The sequence below is a fragment of the Ruditapes philippinarum genome, unplaced genomic scaffold, assembly GCF_026571515.1.
Source record: "Ruditapes philippinarum isolate M1 unplaced genomic scaffold, ASM2657151v2 ctg5001_1_1_1_1, whole genome shotgun sequence".
In the NCBI taxonomy this organism is placed as follows: Eukaryota; Metazoa; Mollusca; class Bivalvia; order Venerida; family Veneridae; genus Ruditapes; species Ruditapes philippinarum.
Window position 1 is genome coordinate 98,210 of NW_026863084.1, and position 24,055 is coordinate 122,264.

At 31.2% G+C, this 24,055-nt stretch overlaps 2 protein-coding genes across 4 annotated transcripts; both read right to left on the reverse strand.

Moving 5' to 3' along the window:
* Positions 1–1,472: 1,472 nt before the first annotated feature.
* Positions 1,473–6,219, reverse strand: LOC132721096 (uncharacterized). Its single transcript, XM_060705347.1, has 3 exons — positions 4,967–6,219; positions 2,837–3,024; positions 1,473–2,537 (listed from the first exon to the last, which is right to left on the reverse strand). Exons 1-3 carry the CDS (start codon positions 5,047–5,049, stop codon positions 1,831–1,833), a joined length of 978 nt encoding a protein of 325 aa, XP_060561330.1. The 5' UTR covers positions 5,050–6,219; the 3' UTR covers positions 1,473–1,830.
* Positions 6,220–7,759: 1,540 nt separating this feature from the next.
* On the reverse strand, positions 7,760–11,945 carry LOC132721093 (multiple epidermal growth factor-like domains protein 10). 3 transcript variants are annotated; one of them, XM_060705344.1, is made up of 5 exons: positions 11,722–11,858; positions 9,761–10,900; positions 9,373–9,514; positions 8,699–8,739; positions 7,760–8,271 (listed from the first exon to the last, which is right to left on the reverse strand). In XM_060705344.1, the coding sequence occupies exons 1-5, from the start codon at positions 11,726–11,728 to the stop codon at positions 8,225–8,227; spliced, it is 1,377 nt and encodes a 458-aa protein (XP_060561327.1). In that variant the 5' UTR covers positions 11,729–11,858; the 3' UTR covers positions 7,760–8,224. The 3 variants fall into 3 exon arrangements, with proteins under 3 accessions (XP_060561327.1, XP_060561325.1, XP_060561324.1); XM_060705342.1 differs by having other exon boundaries at positions 7,761–8,271; positions 8,705–8,739; positions 11,813–11,945; XM_060705341.1 differs by having other exon boundaries at positions 7,761–8,271; positions 11,813–11,945.
* Positions 11,946–24,055: the final 12,110 nt, after the last annotated feature.

Genomic DNA, 24,055 nt, shown 5'->3' on the forward strand with positions numbered 1-24,055 from the left:
ACCCAAAGGTGAAAAATGTCGTATGCCCCTTTCCTTTCCTTGTTTTGGGCGGATGAGATGAAAAATTAAACATCCTTTCGAAAACAGAAAAATTTGAAGGACTTTTTGTTCCCAATTTAAAAAAATTTTTTTTTGTTCAAAAGATAAAGGGGAAGGAAAACGCGGGAAGGGTTTCTTTGCCCGGAAAATCATCTTTTCAGTATAAGTGAACTGTAAAATTTAAAAAAACCGGATCAGTTTTTATAAAACGTAAACGTAATTTGTAAAACATAAAATTTTAAATAAATTAAAACAATAATTAATTTTTTAAGATTTAGAATCATCAACATTTTTAAAATCAAATTTTGTAACCATCAAAACAATTAATTTTTAATTTAATCACAATTTTTTAATAATCAAAATTTGGGAATCATTTATAAAAGGGGAAAAAAAAGGGAAAAAAAATAGGGAAAGGGTTTTTTATATCTCTGTTTTGAATTCATTTTTCCCCCTGGGAAATTTTCTCTTTTTTTGTTTTTTTTTTAAAAAAAAAGCTTTTTAGTACAAAATGTAACGTAAAATTTTTTTTAGCATGTGTCTGGCTTTCCGTAAATTTTTCGCTTGGCCAAATTTTTTAAAAAGTGTTTTTTTTCCCGGGTTCTGGTTTTAAATAACTTATTTTAAAAAAAAAGGGGAAAAAAAACTGTGTTTATGGACTTTTCTTTTAGGGGGTTTGTATTTAAATTTGGGTTTTGATTTTTAAAAGTCCGAAAAAAAATATATCTTAAAATTCGATCATTATACCCGGTCTATTTTCCTCCCTATATAAAAATTTTGAAAATTTTTTTAAAATTTTTTTAATTTTTTGTTCTCTTAAAAATGATTTTTTTGACTTGATGTATGCCATGAATTTAATTTTTGTTAAAAAAAATATCCGGAGTGCAAAGATCTAAGAAGTAGTTACTATTTTAAGGGCTTCAGTTTTGTAGAAATTGGTAGTTGAATATTCGAATAACCAAGTCCCTACTAGGTGGTAGTTGGTCATTAGTAATTCCCCTTTTTTAACAGCTGGTAGTTGGTAATTCAATCAATGAAATGTTCGAACACATCTTACTTTTTTTAAACACAGAATAAAGGAAGGTACCTGGTTGGTTATTCGTGCGAATCCCCAGCTACCTACAAAAAGGCAGTTGGTTATTCGACGTTTTCATGTTTTCCCCTAAAAATAAAAGTACTTTTTCCTGAATAAAAATTACGGTAGCTTGACTTCTTTTGTGGACCCAAGGAATTATATTAACAATTGTAAAGTTGGCTCTTGTCATATGATATAGTATTGCTGATGAATTAATGAAACTTAAGTGCAAAATCTATAATAAAGTATGGTAGGTGTTAAATTGTATTGTTTTTTATCTAGCTATGCATTTCTTTTTCTGTTACTCGGGTAACTACTTGATAAAAACAGTATATCTGTGGACTTGGTGGAAAAACTTCCCGATTCAATATTTCAAGATAGAATAACCAGATTGTCTCAATAGTTATATATTCTACCTTTTTGTTATCTAATATGTTTAACATATGCAATTAAATGCTTGCATATGCATCTTTTATTTCATATAATGTCACTTATATGTGAAATTATTTTAGATATATACCACTCAATATATAAGAAACAAACATTTTATTTTTCACAATAACAACATGAAACATTTCATGACAGTTTTCTAACTGATATTTTATTAACAGTAGAACCTTTCTTTAGAAAATACATTTACTTCTTCTTTATAATGTTCTCTCGTTATGATCACAAATCATAAAATAAACTTTACAGTCATTGTAATATCTATTCTCTATTCAAACGATTCCATATTCGGTTGAAGATACAGAATAAACTCTCTTTAAATCAACTGGAATATTCCACTTATTATATAATCTTGTCATAGATAGATAAGTTACAAAATTATTGGCTGCTACAAATTCGTTTGCTGCTTCATTTTCAATTGGCTGCGAGAAAATAACTGGCTCGTTGTTAGGAACGCAGCTTGCAAGTTTACAAAATAACGCACGTGCAATACAACTGTCGTCTGCATATAGTGGATACATTCTATGCCCAATATCAGCTGGTCTAAGAACGCCGTACCCACAAATACGACCGTTTCTCAATGCGACGTATGTATTAGCTTTTGACCATGTTGCCCAGTTGCAGATATAAACTGCCCTCGGTACTGTATGAAGTTCGGCGTCATATGACACAAAATCTGATATTTCTACGTCAGAAAGAGGTACTATCTCAAAATCGCCAGTAGGCGGATCTTTGACAAAGTCTGGATTCACCGGCCCAGCATTATAATGTATAGTGTACGATTTAATTGTCCAGCCAAATTGAGCATAAAAGGTCACCCTGTTGCTTAATGAAGTTCCACCAACGTTCCGGTCTTGCATTACATCCATAACATTGCGAAACAATTTCTTGCCTATCCCAAATCTTCTGAATTCCTCCTTCACAATATTCATTCCAGACGATGCAATTGTATCACTGTGGGCAAGTATTCCGTTATGACCTATAAAAGAAAATACCTGCCTCACCTATATACGTTATTTCAAGTCATTGGCAACTATTTTAAAGCCTTTAAAGGGAAAATTTGAATGAAATCATCAACATGAAATTTATTAATAATAAGTATACCACCTATCCTATTTGAAATGGATTTTATTTTTAGAATAACAATACTTCAAAGTTGAATTTAATTGTAATAAATTGGTAACATTCGTTTGTCTATTTTTGATAAGAATATGTTTGATGTATAATATTGAAAAGTGCACATTTATGACTTTTAAGTTCTCAATAAATGTATCTAACCGATGACTTTGTTATCTTCTGTTACCACCACGACTAGACCACTCGGATCTGTGTTGAACACACACTCTAGGTAAGCCTTTTCCATGTTCCATTGATTTTCCGAAGTCAACTCGTACAACCCTTGTATGTCACAACGTCGCATTGGACGCACCTCGTATTTCGGAGCTTCAATAGTTGTACTGCATAACCTTATTCAAATGGAAGAATAAAGGCGAGACACATGAACAATAATGAATAGTATCATATATACTCGGATGTATATATATCATGTAACTAATTAAACTTTGGAAGATTACCTCATCCCTTTTATGACTGATTTACCACCGTAGGGAAGTGTTACAGTATCGCGTTTTCCGGTTACAGTATAGAATTTTCAAGATGGAGGATTATCTGTGGGGAAGAGAGGTAAGTGATTTTTATTCCGATCCATACTACAAGTAGTATAGTTTCTAAGTCATATATGTCTTCAGACCCTGCACCGCAGTATTATTTCTATATTATCCCATAAATGTGCTGATTCGACAGGTTGAAAATTCGAATCGAGACACGAACGCATTTCTCTGCCACTTGTATGTACCTCCACTAGGCTCTATGGGAAAGATATTGTAATTGTCTGACCTTAGTTTATACTCTATATTTTTCAATATTTTTTTCAGAAACACGAAAACTTGTATGCATCCTGTCTTAAATAAAAAAAATAAAAAGAACGACTTTTAATTTAAGAATGACAAAATAATCTTCATTTCAACAAAGAAGCATTCAAAATGACGCCAGGGTCATGATTTAATTTGTTCGATAGAAGAAGGAATTTTAAACATTGCCTTTTTAAAAAATCTATATTTTTGGTTTTAGTATCCCAGATTGCAACCCGAACCGTTTGAACAACTTTGGTAGAGATTCATGTAAATTTGGTCAAGTAGTTACATGTGTACGACAAACGGACGAATAGCCATCGGGCCAATAAGCCGACCAGTCTAGTTAAAAGTTGAAAGTCTATGTATCATTTATACATTTTACCTAGTATATATATATAGAAAATATCGAGGTCAAAGCTGTAACCAAAATCTGGGTATAAACTGTAACAAAATCGAATAAAAATCGCTAGGTCTATGCTGTAAATTCACCGCGCTCTATACTGTAATATGTTTATTTTTTTCAAACGCATTTGACGAACAGGAAAATAGGTTCAACTGGTCGTTTACTTTTACAAACGTTTCTAAGTTTTGTAGGACTACTTTTTGTAGGCATACTTAAATAATGACGGAATGAGAGAAAAATACGTTGGTCTCTAGATTCAATTTTTTAAACTGTCAAATCTGCATTTTTATGAGACAATATAGAGATAATACTGCGGTGCAGGGTCTGAATAAATATATGACTAGACACCGGATCCAGTGCCGTACAAGCAAAGCACAAAACATCTTTTAGAAACTAAACTACTTGTAGTAAGGACCTGAATAAAAATCACTTACCTATTTTCCCCACGCTTAATCCTCCATCTTGATAATTCTATACTGAAACCGGAAAGCGCGATACTGTAACACGATCCCTACGGGTATTAACGTCGTCATTGTTTCATATGATGTATTTATATTTATTGATGTGGCCGAGTGGGGAAGGTATTTGACTTCAAACCCCTTGCCCCTCAATGTTATGGGTTCGAACCCCGACAGGGACTTTGAATTCATACATGTGAGGAAGCTACCCAGCTAGCTTAATGCATGGATGGGCACCCAAGGTCTTCTTCTATTAGCAAAGCTAAAAAGTCGTCTTATGACCTACACTGTGTTGGTGCGACGTAAATACCACCCCACCCCTACCCACCCCACACACTATACAAAATTCAACCCTCGTTCATTTTACTGTTACTGTATATATAAATTCATATATATAAAGTCATAATTATATTTGTTATAATATACTTAATGCGCAGTCTAGCTAAAATTAATGTTTTGATGTTCTACTAACAAAATAAAATATGATTAATTTTGTGTAGTTTGTTCCATAAATATTATAGACAATATTCTAACATGAAACAACTTTCATTAAAGGTGTGATCATCGATTAAAACGTAAAATAGTATAAATTGAATTTTATGCTTTAGATTAATAAAAACCTGAAATGTAATACCCGACAAATGGTGTTCGATTATTCCTGGTAATATGTCGCCGAATTATTTGTCCAGTCGCACGAATAGGTGTTGAGAAGGCCATGTTTACTAACAGAGTAATCTTGACCAGTACGTAGACCTTGTGAATTGCTCAGCTGGACAGGATTATACATAGATAACGTGATGACCGCTTATATTAATCATGCCGTTATGATCACATTTTTATCAGTCTTTACTATAAATTGATATGATAAGTGGTTTTCTTGTAGTAATTTGAATCTAGACCATGTAGACCTAGTTTGTCTGTTTAAGGGCACCGACATGATCAAAGAGGTTATCAAATGTTAACCATTGTTCATATTTAATTTTGAAGTTTAACATAAAATTTTGCTTTACACTTTACATGCTGCAAAAATTAAAGCCTGCTAAAAAGATGTAGACCTGTCTTCCCATTTTACACGAAATCAACAAAACTTTAAGTGTAACTGTTAAATATAGATGCTTAGGTGCTCGGCCTCTGGTCTGGTACCTAACTATTTGTAAAGGCTATTATAGTCGCTCAAAACTGTTAATGTATCTGCTGCTACAAATGAAGGGAGTTTTTCTATGAGATTAACATTTATCTATCTCACTTACCGGATAGAAAAATTCGTAAATGTCACTAAAGATATCGGTGCTCAAAATATCTTATCTCACACGGGCTAGTCTCACACTCTACCTGCAACATTTCTTTACACTTTCCTACACAAACGCGATAACCACTCCTTTGTTAACAGCAATGAAATTTATTAGGGCTAAAGTATTAAAATATGAGAGCATGTCTTATAGGGTGTCCAAGGAGTCGAAATTAATTCAAAATAACTTTTACACTTTGATGAATCCAACTCTACCTAGGGTCCGACTTTATCCTTACCGATTGTTAACTCTTTCCCAGTGGAACCGATCACCCTCGGGTTGGGATTTCCCTATACTTTATCTAACACAATGATATATTTTCTTAATCTGGCTAGTTATTCAGGCTGAGATTGTCATAATATAATTCCGGTAATATATACCATGGAAATATATGAGCATATATGCTTCTTTCTATACTAGAATGGCACAAGTACGTCGTGTATTTTCATCTATACTACAACTAGACAAAAAAATTGATAAGTATTAACTTGTCTTTAAATTATCACAATCTATTCGTTATGGAACATTTCAGTTTTACATACAACAATGTTCACCGAAGGTATACTAGCTTACGCTAGGCCTGAATATTAAATGTTACCTTAACATAAAATTCAAATTTAAAAACTGCAAGGATTTGCATGAGATTCGGTGTCATAAAAGGTTGTAAAACACACGTGTATCAAGAGGTGAAAAGTAATCAGTGTGCAATGTTGTCATAGGTTGAAATATATTGTGGTTTTGTTAATATAAGTACAACATAATACATTAGTTAAAATACATGTATATCAATAAATCTTTACGACGATAATTAAAACGCATTAATCGTGACGTAAATGTGTTGTTGTTTCTTTGTAAGCTGTCATCGTTTATTTCACTTCTTTTTGTGGTTAAAAAAAATATTAAATCATTCAGTATTAAAAAAATCAAATCCTGTTCATTAATTAGAATAAGGCCACAAAAACACTAACTCAATGTTTGTTTATTTTGGCGGTAATATTATAAATGTAATTTCTACAGATACATTTCAATGAACATAACCATATTATTGATTTATGGTTCGATAAGACAACGCAGATTTTTTAACTTTGTACAGGTCAGCAGTTTCGTACGTTGTTTATGATTATGAATTTATCTTAATTATAAGAAAAGTTTGAATGAAGACCACTCGTTTTAAAATTCCCATGCACTTTGTTCAGGCCATTGTCAATGACAGAAACATTTGGGAGAAAGCTTGAGAAATTTCATACACATTCAGTAGCAAGGGTCTATGCACTTGTGTTTTTTTGTGTTTTTTTTTGTTTGAAGAAAACGTGTAAAAGAAAACAAATCAACAAACATCTGCCTATTTACTTTGTGATTCACAAACCTAAATGCAAGGCTACTAAGAAAGTTAATATATGAGCCGCGTCACGACAAAACCAACATAATGAGTTTGCCACCAGCTTGGATCCAGACCAGCCTGCGCATCCGCGCTGTCTGATCAGGATCCATGCTGTTCGCTGTCAGTTTCTCTACTTGTAACAGGGTTGGTAAGCGAACAGCATGGATCCTTATCAGACTGCGCGGATGCGCAGGCTGGTCTGGGTCCATGCTGGTGGCAAACCCATTATGTTGGTTTTGTCGTGACGCGGCTCATATATCACATACAGTAGAAAACCATGGCTTGTTTATCAAAACAAAATAATTAAACAGATGAAAATGTATCGGGTTCATACTCTTCGATACAGTAAAACAATTATCATCATATAATAAAAGAAGTCGCATCTATACCGCTTTCGGGGATAAAAGTGATTTTAAGTAAGCAGGCGGAATAACATAATTATATGGCAGCTTAGAATGACTATTTAATCATGGACATGTATTCAAATAATATACTGTAAATTCAGGTAAGGTAATACTCGTAGTTTTGAAAGTTGTTTGGGGTATATACTTGTACGTTGACTTTGATGCTCGATGCTAGTAAATTTGATTGCATTTGGTCGATCTTTACTTTTTTCCTTTGCCTTTGCTGTAATTTTCAACGCTTCAAATTGATATGTTGTGTCTTGAAACATGCTAGTGACTGACTAGCAATACTTTTTGTTCTGCTAGATATATACATGTATAAATATATGGCCATTTTCTACTTGTGAAGTAACCATTTCTTTTTTGAGAAGAAACCAGGACAAAAACTAATTCTATTTATGTTTTCATAAAGCATTTGATCAGGATATTTTAGTTATTACTTTTTTTTGGCTCGAATATCATTTTATTGCATATTTTGATGATGATAAGAACAATTTAATATAAATATTTGTTTTTATTATGTCCTTTGAGAAATACCTATAACTGTTGTACAATATCAATTTTATTACATCATTTAAACAAATTATATTTATTCACTTCAACAAAGCTTCCTTTTTGTTTAGTGTTTTGAATTTCAAAATATCATCTTTCGAACATACTTAGTTGTGTCTCTTTTTAACTTATTAAATTTTACAATACATATTCTGTGGTCATATATAAAAGTTCTTTTGCCACTTAACTACGCGTTTATCATAAGTTTAATAAAGTGAGGAGTTGACAGGCTTCGCAACTTTGATGTTTATCTCAAGTCCTGCTCTTTACGATGTTGGTGTTGTGGAGCAGCTCGACATTTCTGATTGAGAACCTGCAAAATTATAACTTCAGTTATTAAGTAAATCAAATTATTTATTAAATAGTCCGATGGTTCTGAAACATTTGTTGTATATGATTGAGTACAAAAATGTTGAATCTCAAGTTGGACCTACCGACAGAAGTTTAAATAGATCATCCAAAATGATGTCTTATCAAAATTTGAATTTAAACAAATAGTTTTGTTTATGGTAAAATAACCGTTGCGTCAAGAAGTAACAGATGAAATCATGCAAAGGGCTGCTTGACTGTGATTAAAGGCATCCCTTGTAAAATCATTGTCAACGGAGGAAAAGTATACCTTTACGCTTTGTAAGAAAACTTAATAAGTACTAAGAACTTTTACTTTAAATGCCAATGTGAAAAAAAAACATAATATAAATATGGAATATCAACATATAGTTTTAATAGCTATAACAAACCATTACTTTGCACGTTCGTACTTTTCAACAATTTCGTCCGCCTGAAAAATAAGCAAACACCATGATGGTTGTTTCATTAAATTTTGAATCAAATTTTATAATTTTCTTGATATGGAGCCGAAATATACCAAATGTCAGGTAAAAATATAAAAGTTGCGGAATGTCACCAACAGATCAAAGTAAATTATATACACTTAATAACGAAACTTGATTAAATATTTGATGTCAAACTACTTTATAAAATATTGTTTAGATATATATACCTTAAACAATCCTAAAAGTACAATGGTAAAATTAACTTGAAGAATGTTTCCCATCTTAAATATAATCTATGCTCACCTTTGATATGAGATTATTTTGATAATTGATACACAGTTTCATTGTAAATATAAAATATACATGTTTTGACTTCACAAAAAGTAGATAATGTTACGTTTAAAACTCTACACAGTGCCATTAAAAAACTGGCGGTATTTTTAAGAAAGGACCACCTTTAGTTGACCTGTAATAGGACACGAAGCTTCCCATTCATAGTTTATATTCATTTTTTATATTCAAATTAGAAATATTAAGTAAGAATAACTTAGATTTCAAAAATATTATGTGTTTAAAATATTTTACTCAGGGATAAGCATAGTTTACCTGTCTTTAATTTACTTTGTAATTTACTTTACCTGAATCTTGATCTTATAAAGATACATATTCCAACTGCTGCTGATACAACAACCACACTAGTAACTACAGAAATGATTACTGTTGCAAAGTTTATTCCCTGAGCATGCTCCTGACCGACTGCGAATTTATTGCCAATTACGTCTGTTGAATGATGAAACAGACACATTTACCGTTAAACAACTCTAAACTAATAAGACAAATATTTTAAAAACGCATAGCAAATGCGATGAAGTCAACAGTTATCACTATATAATGATAAAAAATGAAACAACAGCAACATAACTATGTGAGGCCATCAAACTACTAAATTAAACTATAATTAATTATATGTACGGACATTCTGCAATTTACGTATTTTGTAATAATATATAATATTTATTTACTCACCAACTGTAAATGAACAATTAAATCTGCATGCTCCAGTACTAATACTGCAACATGGACATTCATGTCTGCACATTTTCTGACAAAGTCTTCCCCATCGTCCCGGTAGACAAGCACTGCACATTCCACTGCCAATATAGCAATTAAGGCATTTTTCTGACTTACATTTATAATTGCAACTAGTGCCCCAAAAGCCTGGCAGGCACTTTGTACACGTTCCATCTGCCAGTGAGCATACCTCACAATTTGATTCATTGCACCTATTAGAACAGTTTATACCCCAATACCCAGCTTCACATGTGCATTCCCCTGTATTTATGTCACAGCCCCAGGAACACGACTTCTTGCACCAATCTACACAGTATGTCCCCCATCTTCCATCCGAACAACTTATGCACTTCCCTGAATTTTTGTAGCACAAATTTGAAAAACAACTCTCGTTACATTTATTTTCACATGAAATACCCCAGTATCCATTTTTACAAATGCTACATGAGCCACTAGTTGTATCACACTTACTGCAATTCTCACGGCATTGTTTTTCGCAAAAAATTCCCCAATTACCGGGTCTACATGAGGTACAACGACCGGTAAACCTAGAGCATGAATAAGTGCAAGCAACATGGCATGTTTTATTGCAAAATGGACCCCAGTAACCAGATATACATATATCACAATGTCCAGTGTGACGGTTGCATATCGGACACTGTGCATTGCAGCTGTTATTGCAAGAAGAACCCCAAAGATTGGATTTACAATTATAACAGTATCCATCATCTTGAGAACAACTGTTACAAGTTGAACCACAAGACTTTGTGCAAAAGTCGCCCCATAATCCAGATTGACAACCATTGCATTGACCGTTCTTCCTATCACAATAAGTACAACGTGCATCACAAGGCTTATCGCAAAGGGCCCCCCACAATCCGTATTTACAAGAAGAACATTTTCCATCAACTTTATCACAGTAGTTATCACAATAAACACTGCAAGTGTTGTTACAATAACTACCCCAAAATCCTCTTCGACATCTGATGCAGACACCATTGAAATAATCACATGATCCCTGACAGTTCACCTCGCATTTCTTCTCGCAGTTATCTCCCCAATAGCCAGTCTCACATGACCTAACTGAGTATATGCCTAAAATATAATGGTTTACAACAGTATATCATAAAATTTGATGACTAACAATAACTTGTACGTGCACCAAAACGCACAAAATACATGTCAGCATTATATTAAGTACACATTATTCCGGTATGTACGTAACAAAAGAATATCCGATCACTTCTTGACATAGCCAATTACGTATGATTTCTTTACCATTGGACGCTTTTTTTGAATTCTGCTTAAGCCGGTGTTAGAGGGCGTGGATGGAAGCTTGTATTTATAAAGTACCACACATAAAAAGGCTAAATTTAAGCAAGCCTGCAACATGTTCAGTTACAGTTTTAGACGTTCTTTAGGAAATGTTTTTTTTCCCTCTAATTCATAAGATTTATAAATTTCCCCAAATATATAGTGCAAGTTTAAAACACCTACAAATATAAATATATGACAATATTTGAACATGTGCATAAATCTGATTAAACGAACGCTGAATTTCTGTGTAATGACATATGTTTTTTTTTCATCCGCACATTCCGTTCGAAAACCATAAAATTATATTTGACCGTTATGTATAGGTTAGTGTTCATTAGTAAGCAATTTCAGAATTAAATTGGTCAAGAACGGCGCAAATACTAACCAATTTAATGTTTTAAATTACTTTTTTAAAAAAAACTGTCGATTTACCAAAGAAAATGGCTTATTCATTTGGAATACTGCAATTATATTGGACAAAAACTAATTCTAAAAACTTAATTGCGATAGAAATAAGTATAGCATTCAGTATAGCATTTCAGTAATTTTCATTTATTATAAATCGTGTAATAAAGTAAAAAGAATAAACATTTACTTACTTTTCATTTATCAAATTGCTAATGAATATTTATATAAACATTATTTACTACCACTGTAATTAAAATCACAATCAATTTGATAATTACTCACAGCATAAGTATATCACCAACAACAAGGTTATACAATGAAGGCACGTCTCCATAATCATTCGGCTTGTAAACAACTTTTAATAAAACATCGCACTTATCACCATCCTTATACTTACGTTAACGTGTTTCACGCCTTAAAAAGCGTGACTGATCTTAACATCAGTTGACTTTCAACTTCAGTGTAACTCAAACTCATCTATAATGGTAAAAAACTATCATTTTAATTGAAATTATTTCCCTCGCCGTATGACACAAATCAATTATTTAAAGCTCTTTATTATTCTGAAGTAAATAAATTTGGTATTTTATATTGTTTGATATTAGACTTTTTTTTGCGTTTTCCCGGCTTATCCGAGGATATAATAAAAAAAACATACAATTACAGCGCAACAGGTTGACATATTTATTGTGAACGGTAGTGTACAATGACACTATCATGGTAAAAGTTTGTTTGTACCGAGGGATTAACTTGGAAAACCCCACACTCTCCGAGCTACGGATAACAACATATGCGCAGTGTCAAGCAAAAAAGGTCTAAAAATGAATCAAACCCATTTGGAACATAATAATGATGGTATTAAAATAATGCTATGGCATTGAAGTTTGCGATTAAAACATTTGTTTATTACGATTATAGGATATTGGATTTAAAAGAACAGAAGAAGTGAAGTATAAAATCTGAGCTCGAAATCATCGAATCCAATTAGACCAGGGATAGATAAAATGTGTATATCAACTTCGATTTATTCAGCAATTGTAATTGTGAAATATACATATAGGATTCATTAAATATCTTGCAAAATTATTCCATATCATTATTGAAATTCCAAATATGTGTGATATAAACAGTTTGAGTAATAGTCATATTGCAAAATTCACTCAATAATTCCGACTGACAATCATTACACTTCCCACAGTCCGGGTCTTCAAGAATTACATTTGCCATCAACTTTGTCATCACAATCAAAATACTTTTGACCATCACCATCATCAATATAATCGTCAGCATTACTGTCAAATACTTCTGCTTATCATTACCATCATCACTTTAATCATCATTATCATAACAATCAGCATACTTCATCAATATTATCATCATCATCATACTACATATTTACCATTATCTATTACTTTTCAATCGCCATAATTGCTCCGCGCCCATAGGCGCGGAGCTATTTGTGTTTACTTTTTTTTGTCCCTGGGCCCGGATTTTATCAATTAATCCCTTCGATTTACAGCTAAAAATAAATTCTGTTTCAATAACTCCTTTCGATTATTATATTGGTTCCCCCTTCGGTGATTCGCAGCATGTCATTAATGAATGTGAAACGGAAAGCAGTTCTGCTCTACGTGAATTCGAAAGCTATAAATAGCTATACATGTTCTGATTTTTGACACTTAGGTTATAAATTTGTTATTTCCCTTTTTTAGTATTATAATTTGTTATATTTTAAATTACATTTACACACACATATCAAGTATACTATCAGTGATTGAATTTGTCAATATAAAGAAGATTCAGGCACAAGACTTTAAAAATTTTGCTTTTGATAATTATTCTTAATTCATATTTATGAAACTAAATGTTTAAGAAATAACATCGGCCTGAGAGGTATATATCGGCTATTTAACACCGGTTTGGAGTTTTGATGCGTAGGAATTGACCACGAAGGCCGTAGGCCTGAGTGGTTAATTTTGTCGCATCAAAACGACAAAACCGGTGTTAAATAGCCAATATACACCTCTCCAGCCGATGTTATTTCGATTCTAACACGATAAGATAAGGAAAATCACTAATGTTATTTTGCAAGCGGAAATAACTTCCAGTGCCGATTTTCGTATAACGCTGTTCGATTTTCGCACCCTACTGTTGCGAAGATATAGAAATTATCAAACAAAAGAAATAATAAGAAAAAAAGCGTTATTACAATAAAAACTTACCTCGTATTGTGTTTACATCAGTGCCCCATCTATCATTCTTGTATGTATGAAATAACGTCAGCTTGTTTATGAATGAGTTATTTACTTAGGATGACGTCATTACGCTGCTTACGGACTGGCGCCGTTTTGTCAAAATATTTATTAACTGATATGGATCTAATATGTATATTAGTATATGTGACATATTATTTCGGTGTTGTATGAAAAGAAAAAATTATACGAACTGAAAATATAAATAAAAATGCTTTTTATTGTTGCTTTAAAATGCTTTGTAGACTATACAATCGAGGGTGAAAACATAACAGCGCATATACAAGTAGTCCCTAACCGGTGTTTATTGGCAGTTTAACACCAGTTTTTTTCCTTCTTTGTCGATAGTGACAAAAATACGTGAGTGTTAGAATTAATAATAACATGTTGATATATTGGTTGTTTTGAAATAATTATAACTTTAGTATATAAGGTTACCTTTCATTGGTATCATTGACTTAGAGAAAGCTGCATTTTGAGCCTGTACGGGTACAGAATCCATGCTGTTCGCTATCACTCTCTCTCTACTTGTTATACCGTTTGTAAGCGAACAGCATGGATCCTGATCAGACTGCGCGGATTCGCAGGCTGGTCTGGATCCATGTTGGTCGCAAACCCATTATGTTGGTTTTGTCGTGACGCGGCTCATATTATTTATTGATAATGAAGTTGTTACATGCAGCCCAAATGTATCTTGAACAGTAATTTTATTTTCAACCATTGTTTAAGAAAATATTACAACAATTGAAAAGTAATGCGTGAATGATGAATCATCTTTGGCGTATGTATAGCTAGCCTGAACAATGTTTGAAAATGTCTTAATAGGTTAACAGGTGATTATATAATCAGAACAGAACATATATTTTGTTAGATATACAGTTTAACCTGTGTACAATGACCAACTAAGAGAGAGACTGAACATGGAGACGTTTAGAGACAAGTTGTCTTTTATTTGGTGGTAACTTTGTTTTATTAATAAATGAAAGTTTGTCGATGAATGGTCAAAATTAACAGGGTGATCTTTATTCGGATGTGGTCTTAAACATTAAACACTGTGTTGATATTTGGTATTGAATGCGTCGAAGTGCATGAAGTATAAACTTTTACAATTTTTCTCCGGTCATAAACGATTACATATACCTAGATATATCTTTTCAGTACTAAATTGAAATTATTATATATAGAGGATTTCTTTTCCAGCACTAAATTGAAAATAAGATATATATTGGATATATCTTTACAGTACTAAATTGAAATTATAATATACAGAGGATTTCTCTTTTCAGTACTAAATTGAAATAATAATATATAGAGGATTTCTCTTTTCAGTACTGATTTGAAATTATAATATATAGAGGACTTCTCTTTTCAGCACTGAATTGAAATTAAAATATACAGATGATATATCTCTTCAGTACTAAATTAAAATTATAATGTATTGAGAAGACTGTGAAAAATGACTTATTGTAAAGCAATAGTTCGCATTCAATACCACTCAATGTTATGTTCTCTGTAATAAAATATAATATTTGTAGTTCTTCATTATCTTCAATGATTCACTGTGGATATTTCGACGATCACAAAACAGATTGTTAGAAGATATAAATATTGCATACCGATGTTTAAACATCATATCTAAGCACAATCTTCTAAAATGAATTTCATGTCTTAAAGACATTAAAGTAAAATAAAACCATTTCTTTGAAAAAATAGTTAAAATATGACAATTTCATTTCAGACATGCATTTGTTTATTTATGTTTTTTTTAATTTCTTAAAATTTATCTTAATTTTTAATAATAAATTTCGTAAAAGGTGTCTTAGAATAGTCAATATTCCAGACTGACTATGATATAAAACTATGAAATTGTGTAAAAAGCAAGTCAGTGACAAATTTCGTAAAGTTTCAAATGAATTGAAATTATGTAAAAAATATTTTCATAACAAAATATCGTAGAGCAAGAAAAAGATGAAAAACTGTAACCATCATTTGGTTGTCGTGTCATTTGAAGTGTGTAATTTTAAAAGATACGTTGGTTATTTTGTGTAGGCGACCATGGCCTGGTGGTTAAGGTCGGTGACTTGAAACCACTTGCCCCCCTATTGTAAGTTCAAATCCCGACAGGGACATTGGATTATTATATGTAAGGAAGCTATTGAGCTAGATAATGAAACGTCGATAGTTCAAATCAGGTGCCTGCTTGTGCCTGATATAATGCTCAGAGGGGTACATGAGGTCTTTCTCCACCAATAAAGCTGGAAAGTTGCGATATGACTACTGCGTTGGTGCGACGTGAAACCAAATCAAAAATGGTTATTTTGCGAGTATCGGTTATAAAATTTGTCGTCATGAAACTCTATCAACACAATAAAATACTATTTGAATATTTCCGTACTCAATATTGTATTACTAAACACATGGAATGTAACTAAATGTAATTAAATATGTGAGGAACAATCGAAACATTCAATACATTTGTTTTTAAAAAGAATCAATATCGAAACTCCCAAATAGTAAACTTATAGTACCAAACTAAGTTTAGAAATCTGCAGGTCGTTCATATATCAGAACTTCAAAAGGTTCAAACTTCCTATCCACCGATGTTAATTGGTAAATATTAATGGCTTGTTATATAGATTGCATTCATAACGGTTCTCCACTGCCGGAAATATCGGACAAACAAACATCGTTTGTTATTCGGAAAACCTGCATTTTACACAGAGAAAATAACTTTGCGACAATATATATTATTCATTACATCAATTTACCATTTAAAAAGACATAAAAAGTTCGGCAACATCCTTTGAATATAAGCACTATAATATTATCGTACATCTTTATTGATAAACGAATAAACACAAAAATACACCATTTTACCATTATACTTCAATTTATTATATTGTTATAATTGCATACATTCATATTTTTATTAGTAAAAAGCTAAATCACAAGTATGTCAAAAACGTGAACTTAAACACACGAATGCCAAACATGTTAACAGTTCATGACATAAATTTTTAATCATATCTTTAAATTCAAATTGCAGAATAAGTTGCATAAAGTACACTTTACGTAATTCTTAAAGATGTCGAAAAGAAAAACTTGAACCTGGCCCATACAATCAAACAAAAATAATTTATCATTTTCAATTTCATCAACTTGTTGAACATCTACAAGTACATGAATTAAACCACAGCGATGCTACTACGTACATCTCCATTAGTGATAGGCGACACGATTATTTTTCATTTACTATACTCATGCAACAAACCTTATAAATAATTCAATAAAAACAAAATTATTGCTACATTCACTTTATGATAAAGTATCAACATAATTACACTTAAACTCACCGCAAATGTTAAAAGCAAAAATATTAACACAATCATACTGGACTTGCATATTCGTCGTTGCGTCTGTCACTGCCCAAATTACTTCCTACTTCTGTATGAAATTTCACGCCTCAGGTTTATGACTTCCGCGTTGTTTAATATTCTTGTTTTTTTTTGAAATCATCAAAAATGATATGAATTGATATAAGAAAAAAACGAAACAAATGGATATTAGATGAAACATTGTACAAAGGTCAAGTAGATTTTCAAAAAATATATTTTGATATGATTGGATTGTCTTCTTATTATCGAAAATAACATGACATACAGGAATACAATTACAAATTCAATATTCTTAAACGTTCATAAATCTCTAAATAATCGCCGATATATGTGTTTATATATTTATTTTCCAACAATTGACGTAACGCCGCCTGTCGAGCTGGCAGGGGTCTTACAGAAAGGCCACTTGGCGATTGATTTCAGTTTCATGCTAAGATGTCTGCAAAGTCCGCCATTTTCCTAAACAAGCTATTTGTATAAAACAATGGTGCAGCAGTATCTATATTGAAATTATTTTGATTTTTTTGTCAATTTAAAGCTATTAAATCGGTATATCTAAGTTACCAAATATCCTGACGTATTGGCAAATGGAATCAGTAAGTTTATTTTACAAAAATAAAAATATATATAAAAAAAATATCAGTAACTTTGTTTACTAAGTATATGAAGAAAATAAGTTATTTAGCAGGTACGAAAGTTAAAACTGGCTAAACCACAATGCATTAAACAAGGAAAAGGGTTCAACAAATACACTATTCCTTCCTTTATTACAATTATGTCCATTCATAATTTCATAATATATTATAAGGTCCCAGAATATCCAGGTGATATGACATTTTTGTTCGTTTTAGGTGAAATTATTATACCTAAATATTTCTATAAAAGCTCAATGAATTAAGAATACATATTTAAATACATTTGCTTCAATAACATCATATCTGATCATGGTTTGTAATTTAAAGCCAAGGTTTCACCGTCTGGTGTATGCGAAACTTATTTTGAAATAAATAATATTGCGTTTTTATCACGAAACATATCTAATGTACACATTTACATATAGTGATATATTATACTTCAAAGTTACGCACGGGCAATTTTCTCATTCAATTTTTAACAATTTATGCACGAATGCATTATATAAAAAATAAGTTATTTCCAACATAAAACCCTAAAAACATTTGTAAATGTTACTGTGTTATTGATATAATTTTACTATTTATATGTTCCGCTACTTCAATTTAACTATCTTTGAATTTGTAAACTTAAAATGATATTTTGTTAGTAACATCTTCCTTGAAGTCAACGAGAAATATAACAGGATCTTAGCCAAACGTTTTATTCATCATTAATGCATGAATGCAGTTATTATTTTACTTTTTTTAAAAAACCATGATACATTGAACTATTCAAGAAAAGCATTTAATTAACATTTATATATTAACCAAATTGTAGAATGTAAATTTATTAGTCACTTCAGTGGCATAATAATTTCCCGTTAACGTCGGTACCGTGTTTTGTCTAAGGTTCTGAATGACCGGGTAACGTGAATCAGTAGGCGGAGCAATCTCTTCTCTGGCGTAATGTCAATTGTGCGACTTGAACTATAGATGATTTTCCATGGATACACATACTTGATAAAAAATCCAAAACAATAAAAACAAAAAGTGACTCATCTCCCTATATTAGGAAAACAATTAAAATATATTTTGTATCGTAGTAAATAATGCGATAGCAGCGGGATATAAACGACATTCCACCCACGCCCAAACACATATATGCTAATTATGAATGCTATCTTCATGAACAAACTTCGAATATTGTACAAATTTTTTCCTTCTTATAACATTTGGTTACTTTAACTGATTTGAAGTGCAGTTTAATTCAGTGTTATTGTTTTTTAAAATAAATAACATACATGGTTTAATGATTAAATCTTTAAATGTTTTGCTTTCATAGCAAAGGTTACACTTTACTTTAAACTTTACATGAAGTTTAAAGCAAACATAAAAGAAATCACTGGATTGTATTAGGATGTAACATCAAGCATCTAGATGTCATTATATGTTAAAAATTAGACGTTCCTTAATACATTTTTTTCCCAGTGATTGAGCTTATTATATACCGATATTTAATTCTTTTAAAACAATAATAATAATCTCGGAGTAATTTTAATTATATACGTGCTGCCTTGTGCCCTGGTCTGCTTTTATGTTTGGGATCCTCCTGGGCTCCTCATCACCGTTTTTGTTGCTTGGTAATGTAGGGGTAGCGTTCATTGAACGCCGCCTTTCCTTGTTGATCTTATTTTGACTTACATTAATGACACATATAAGTGTGTATCAACAACATGAAAATGCCATAATAATTTCTGTCAAAAGTCTTTCCTCATGAACTATATTGCTTTAAGGAACTGCTGGTGACTACACTAAATTTATTCTATCTTAAATGATAAAGTAAAGTCTACATGAATATATTCAAGTTTGCTGCAGTGTCATCAACAAAGGACTAAGGTTGTATTATTATTCGCTATAAAAGGCCTTAAAGAAGCCAAAGATATATGAGAAGGACGATAAATCACATTTCAGACTTATGCAACGTGCTTTGTACATAAGGCTATTACATGTATCATCAAATTCAGTCTGTTAAGTTATTCATATTATATAAATAACACATGGGTTTGTGGGTAACAGTAAAAATATCATCCCGAGGAAAATACTGTTACCCGAGGCGTAGCCTCGTATTTTACTAGGGATGGTATTTTTACTGTTACTCACAAACCCATGTGTTATTTTTTTTATTACCCCGAACAAAAATACTGTGATGATCTGAAATTGTCAACTAAATCTAACTGTAACAAAAATAAACCAAGAGTAACAATAACTAAACTGTCCTTCCCTTTTAAGTTTTAAGTGTACTTTAGGCCTACTTAAGAAGTTTTCTTTTTCATTTATTCTTTAAGCAAGTGATGATATCTACAAATCATATATAAACAATAAGCTAGGTTTTATTTAGAAAACAAAACATTAACCCATTTACACGGTTATGATCTGTGAAATCTGATCCTTCTGTTTCCAGAATATTCTTAGCATGGTTTTTGACAAAATAACGATGATATCCTATGTCTGTCCATCATATCTGTAACGTTTCACTGATTTAAATTGTTAAATAATCCTTTGTTGCATGCTTAAATCGTCTGCATGTTCCAGTTTGACACATAATTATTTACATTGCAATTACTTCCGTTGAAAACGGAAGTTCACTTTTTGACTATTCAACAAAAAGATATTTTATACGCGAAAAGCACACCAGGTTGCAAACAACTAAATTTTATGAGTGTCATAGTTACTCCAGAGAAGAAATTGATGTCCTATCGGCATTTAACGTTGAAAATAAGAATGAATCGAGAAAAAAATGGCGACCATTTCATTTCATTTTATTTAGAATATAGACCACGTGACCAGATTTTATACTGTTAAAAATACTGTTACCTATGTAACAGTACAAAATTCTTAGTCACGTGGTACACTTGCATTAACAGTAAAAATAACTCCCAGAGGCCTATGGGAAATTAGCATTACGAAAAAAGTGAGGGGGTAATAATTTTATTTGAATGTTTTTAATTAAAAAATGGAAACTACCATTTCAGTTTTGTTTGACAAACAACCATTTCAGTATTGTTTGACAAACAAGAGTACATATTTTACATTAACGATAGTTCGTCAGTTTCGTAATTTTTCATTACATTTCATATGGCGCCGAAACAGGACTCATGATTTTGACTAAACTCGGGTGTCACAAAGTCCAAAGCAACAAAAAATAAACAATCAAAAATCTACATAACATACTTCTGATTAATTTATTGAACTGATTTTTACCTCTACCGGCTTCACAATATCATTAGAGAGATAATGAAAATACTAATGTAATAAATATAATTCTACATTATATTGTTACGGGAAGAAACAAAGAAAAATTGTAAAACAATTATCCACTTTTAATATCACACAACGAGTGTTAAAGTTTTATGTTCTCTGTGATAAAATACAATATTTGTAGTTCTTCATTATCTTCAATGATTCACTGTGAATATTTCAACGATCACAAAAAAGATGATATTTAACATTGCATACTGATGTTTTAACATCATATCTTAGCACAATCTTCTAAAATCTTTTTAATTTCATGTCTTAAAGACAATAAAGTAAAATAATAACAATTTCTTTGAAAGACAAAGTCAAAATATAAGAATTTCATTTAAAGACATGCATTTGTTTATTTTTTTTGAAATTTCCTTTAATTATTCTTAATTCTAAATATAAATTTCGTAAAAAGTTTCTTAGAATAATTGATATTCCAGATTGACTATGATATAAAACTATGAAAGCGTGTTAAAGCAAGTCTGAAAAATTTCGTAAAATTTCAAATGAATTGAAATTATGTAAAAAATATTTTCATAACATGATATCATAGAGCAAGAAAAAGATGAAAAACTGTAACCATCATTTGGTTGTCGTGTCATTTGAAGTGTGTAATTTTAAAAGATACGTTGGTTATTTTGTGTGGGCGACCATTGCCTAGTGGTTAAGGTCATTGGCTTGAAACAACTTGCCCTCCCTATTGTAGGTTCAAATCTCGCCAGGGACTTTGCATTCATATATGTAAGGAAGTTGTTCAGCTAGATAATGAAACGTCGATAGTTCAAATCAGGTCCCTGCTCGTGCCTGATATAATGCTCAGAGGGGCACTTGAGGTGTTTCTCCACCAATAAATCTGAAAAGTTGCGATAAGACTACTGTGTTGGTGCGACGTAAACAAAATCAAAAATGGTTATTTTGTGAGTATCGGTTATTAAATTTGTCGTCATAAAACTCTATCAACACAATAAAATACTATATGAATATTTCCGTACTCTATATTGTATAACTAAACACGTGAAATGTAATTAAATGGAATTAAATATGTGAGGAACATTTGAAACATTCAATTCATTTGTTTTTTTAAAAAAAGAATCAATATCGAAACTCCCAAATAGTAAACGTATAGTACCAAACTAAGTTTAGAAATCTGCAGGTCGTTCATATATCAGAACTTCAGAAGGTTCAAACTTCCTATCCTTAAATGTTAATTGGTCAATATTAATGGCTTGTTATGTAGACTGCATTCATAACGGTTCTCCACTGCCGGAAATATCGGACAAACAAACAGCGTTTGTTATTCGGAAAACCTGCATTTTAAACAGAGAAAATAACTTTGCGCCAATAAACAGAATTCATAACATTAATTTACCATTTAAAAAGACATAAAAAGTACGGCAACATCCTTTGAATTTAGCACTCGAAATCTTTATTGACAAACGAATAAACACAAACAATACACCATTTTACCATTATACTTCAATTTATTATATTGTTATAATTGCATACATTCTTATTTTTATTAGTAAAAAGCTAAATCACAAGTATGTCAAACGCGTGAACTAAAAACACAAGAATGCCAAACATGTTAACAGTTCATTTCATAAATTCTTAAAGATGTCGAAAAGAAAAGCTGTAATCTGATTACAATAAGATTAATAAATGAGTCCCTCTTATACATTATAATACAATATATACAAGTCATGTAAAATGAAATATAATTCATTAAACAAAACAAAGTACTGAAGACTGTTAAAAGAGGACAGAGTGCTAATAAAGCACATATTGTTGAGTTATCAAAGCACTGAATAACTGACTATATGATATGCAGATACTGGCTATCAAACTATATTACAACAATAACAATAGCATGTGAGTACTTATCAATGTTAGATTAAAGCAATCATACCCCATTTCTAATATATATAATTATATCATTTGGTCTATGCGCCAAGGAAGACATTTACAAGAAAGTAAGGGAAAGCACTAAAAAATCTTAAGAGTTTAATTCATATAATAACGTAAACAGTTATGTCCCTTTTTGAGTACCAGTTTACAGCAGTTTTTACACCCTACTCCTGATGAAATACTACAGATATAACAATTCAAGTAAGACAACAACAAAAACAACAAAAAAGAACAACAAAAACAAGTTAACAACAGCCCTCTATAAAAAGGCTAAAAAAATCCGAAAAAGAAAAGCAAAAAAAAAAAAACAACAAAAAAACAAAAACAAAAAAGTCCAGTGTCCGTTTTAACCAGTAAATGTTGTTTAAAATTTTTCGCTACTGATATACCAGGCATTCGCAGTTATTAAGTTGTTTATTGACATTTCTTAACCGTTTTTATTGCTAGCATTGTTGCAAGCCATAGGCCTACCATATAAATTAAATTTTAAGCTTAAAAATTGTTTACGGTATTTTTTATAAGGTAAAAAACATAGTTTAGGAAGGACCAAATGATATTCTACATAATGAAGTAAACTTTGCAAAAATAAAACTGACAAATAGTTTTCATATTTCTTTTACATATCGAAATAGTCATTTTGTTTTATCTCCGACGAACGGGATTGTTGACAGTATTTAAACAATAATTTGTTTTGTACAAAATCATATTCAAGTCATATTCAACAAATGGAATTACAATTACTATTTACCTATATTGAACCACTTTAAGAAAAGTCATTCTTTGGTTCAATGATGCAACAATAAAAAGAACTTGTACATTTACATTGAAAGTTCAACGGAATAATAATTTAAAACTATTATTCGATCATACATTTTTACTGAACTTAGGAAACAAACGAACACAGACGCTATAAAATTCAGTCTTTAATATGTTTTTATTAATATGTTTGAAATTACCTGTAGGTATATGGAAAATTAAACATTAAAAAAGTGAAAGCTCAAAACTTATATAGAATCTCGCGTTTCTTATTAATTTTATACAGTTCAAAATCTATTT

Coding starts and splice junctions, on each gene's coding strand:
- LOC132721096 (XM_060705347.1), bottom strand. CDS start 5,049: ATGGCCTTCTCAACACCTATTCGTGCGACTGGACAAATAATTCGGCGA. Junction 3,025..4,966: donor AATCGAACACCATTTGTCGG/GTATTACATTTC, acceptor CATTTGAATAAG/GTTATGCAGTACAACTATTG. Junction 2,538..2,836: donor AGAAGATAACAAAGTCATCG/GTTAGATACATT, acceptor TTTCTTTTATAG/GTCATAACGGAATACTTGCC.
- LOC132721093 (XM_060705341.1), bottom strand. CDS start 11,870: ATGATTATGGAGACGTGCCTTCATTGTATAACCTTGTTGTTGGTGATA. Junction 10,901..11,812: donor GTTGGTGATATACTTATGCT/GTGAGTAATTAT, acceptor ATTATATTTTAG/GCATATACTCAGTTAGGTCA. Junction 8,740..9,372: donor TTTATAAGATCAAGATTCAG/GTAAAGTAAATT, acceptor CTTATTTTTCAG/GCGGACGAAATTGTTGAAAA.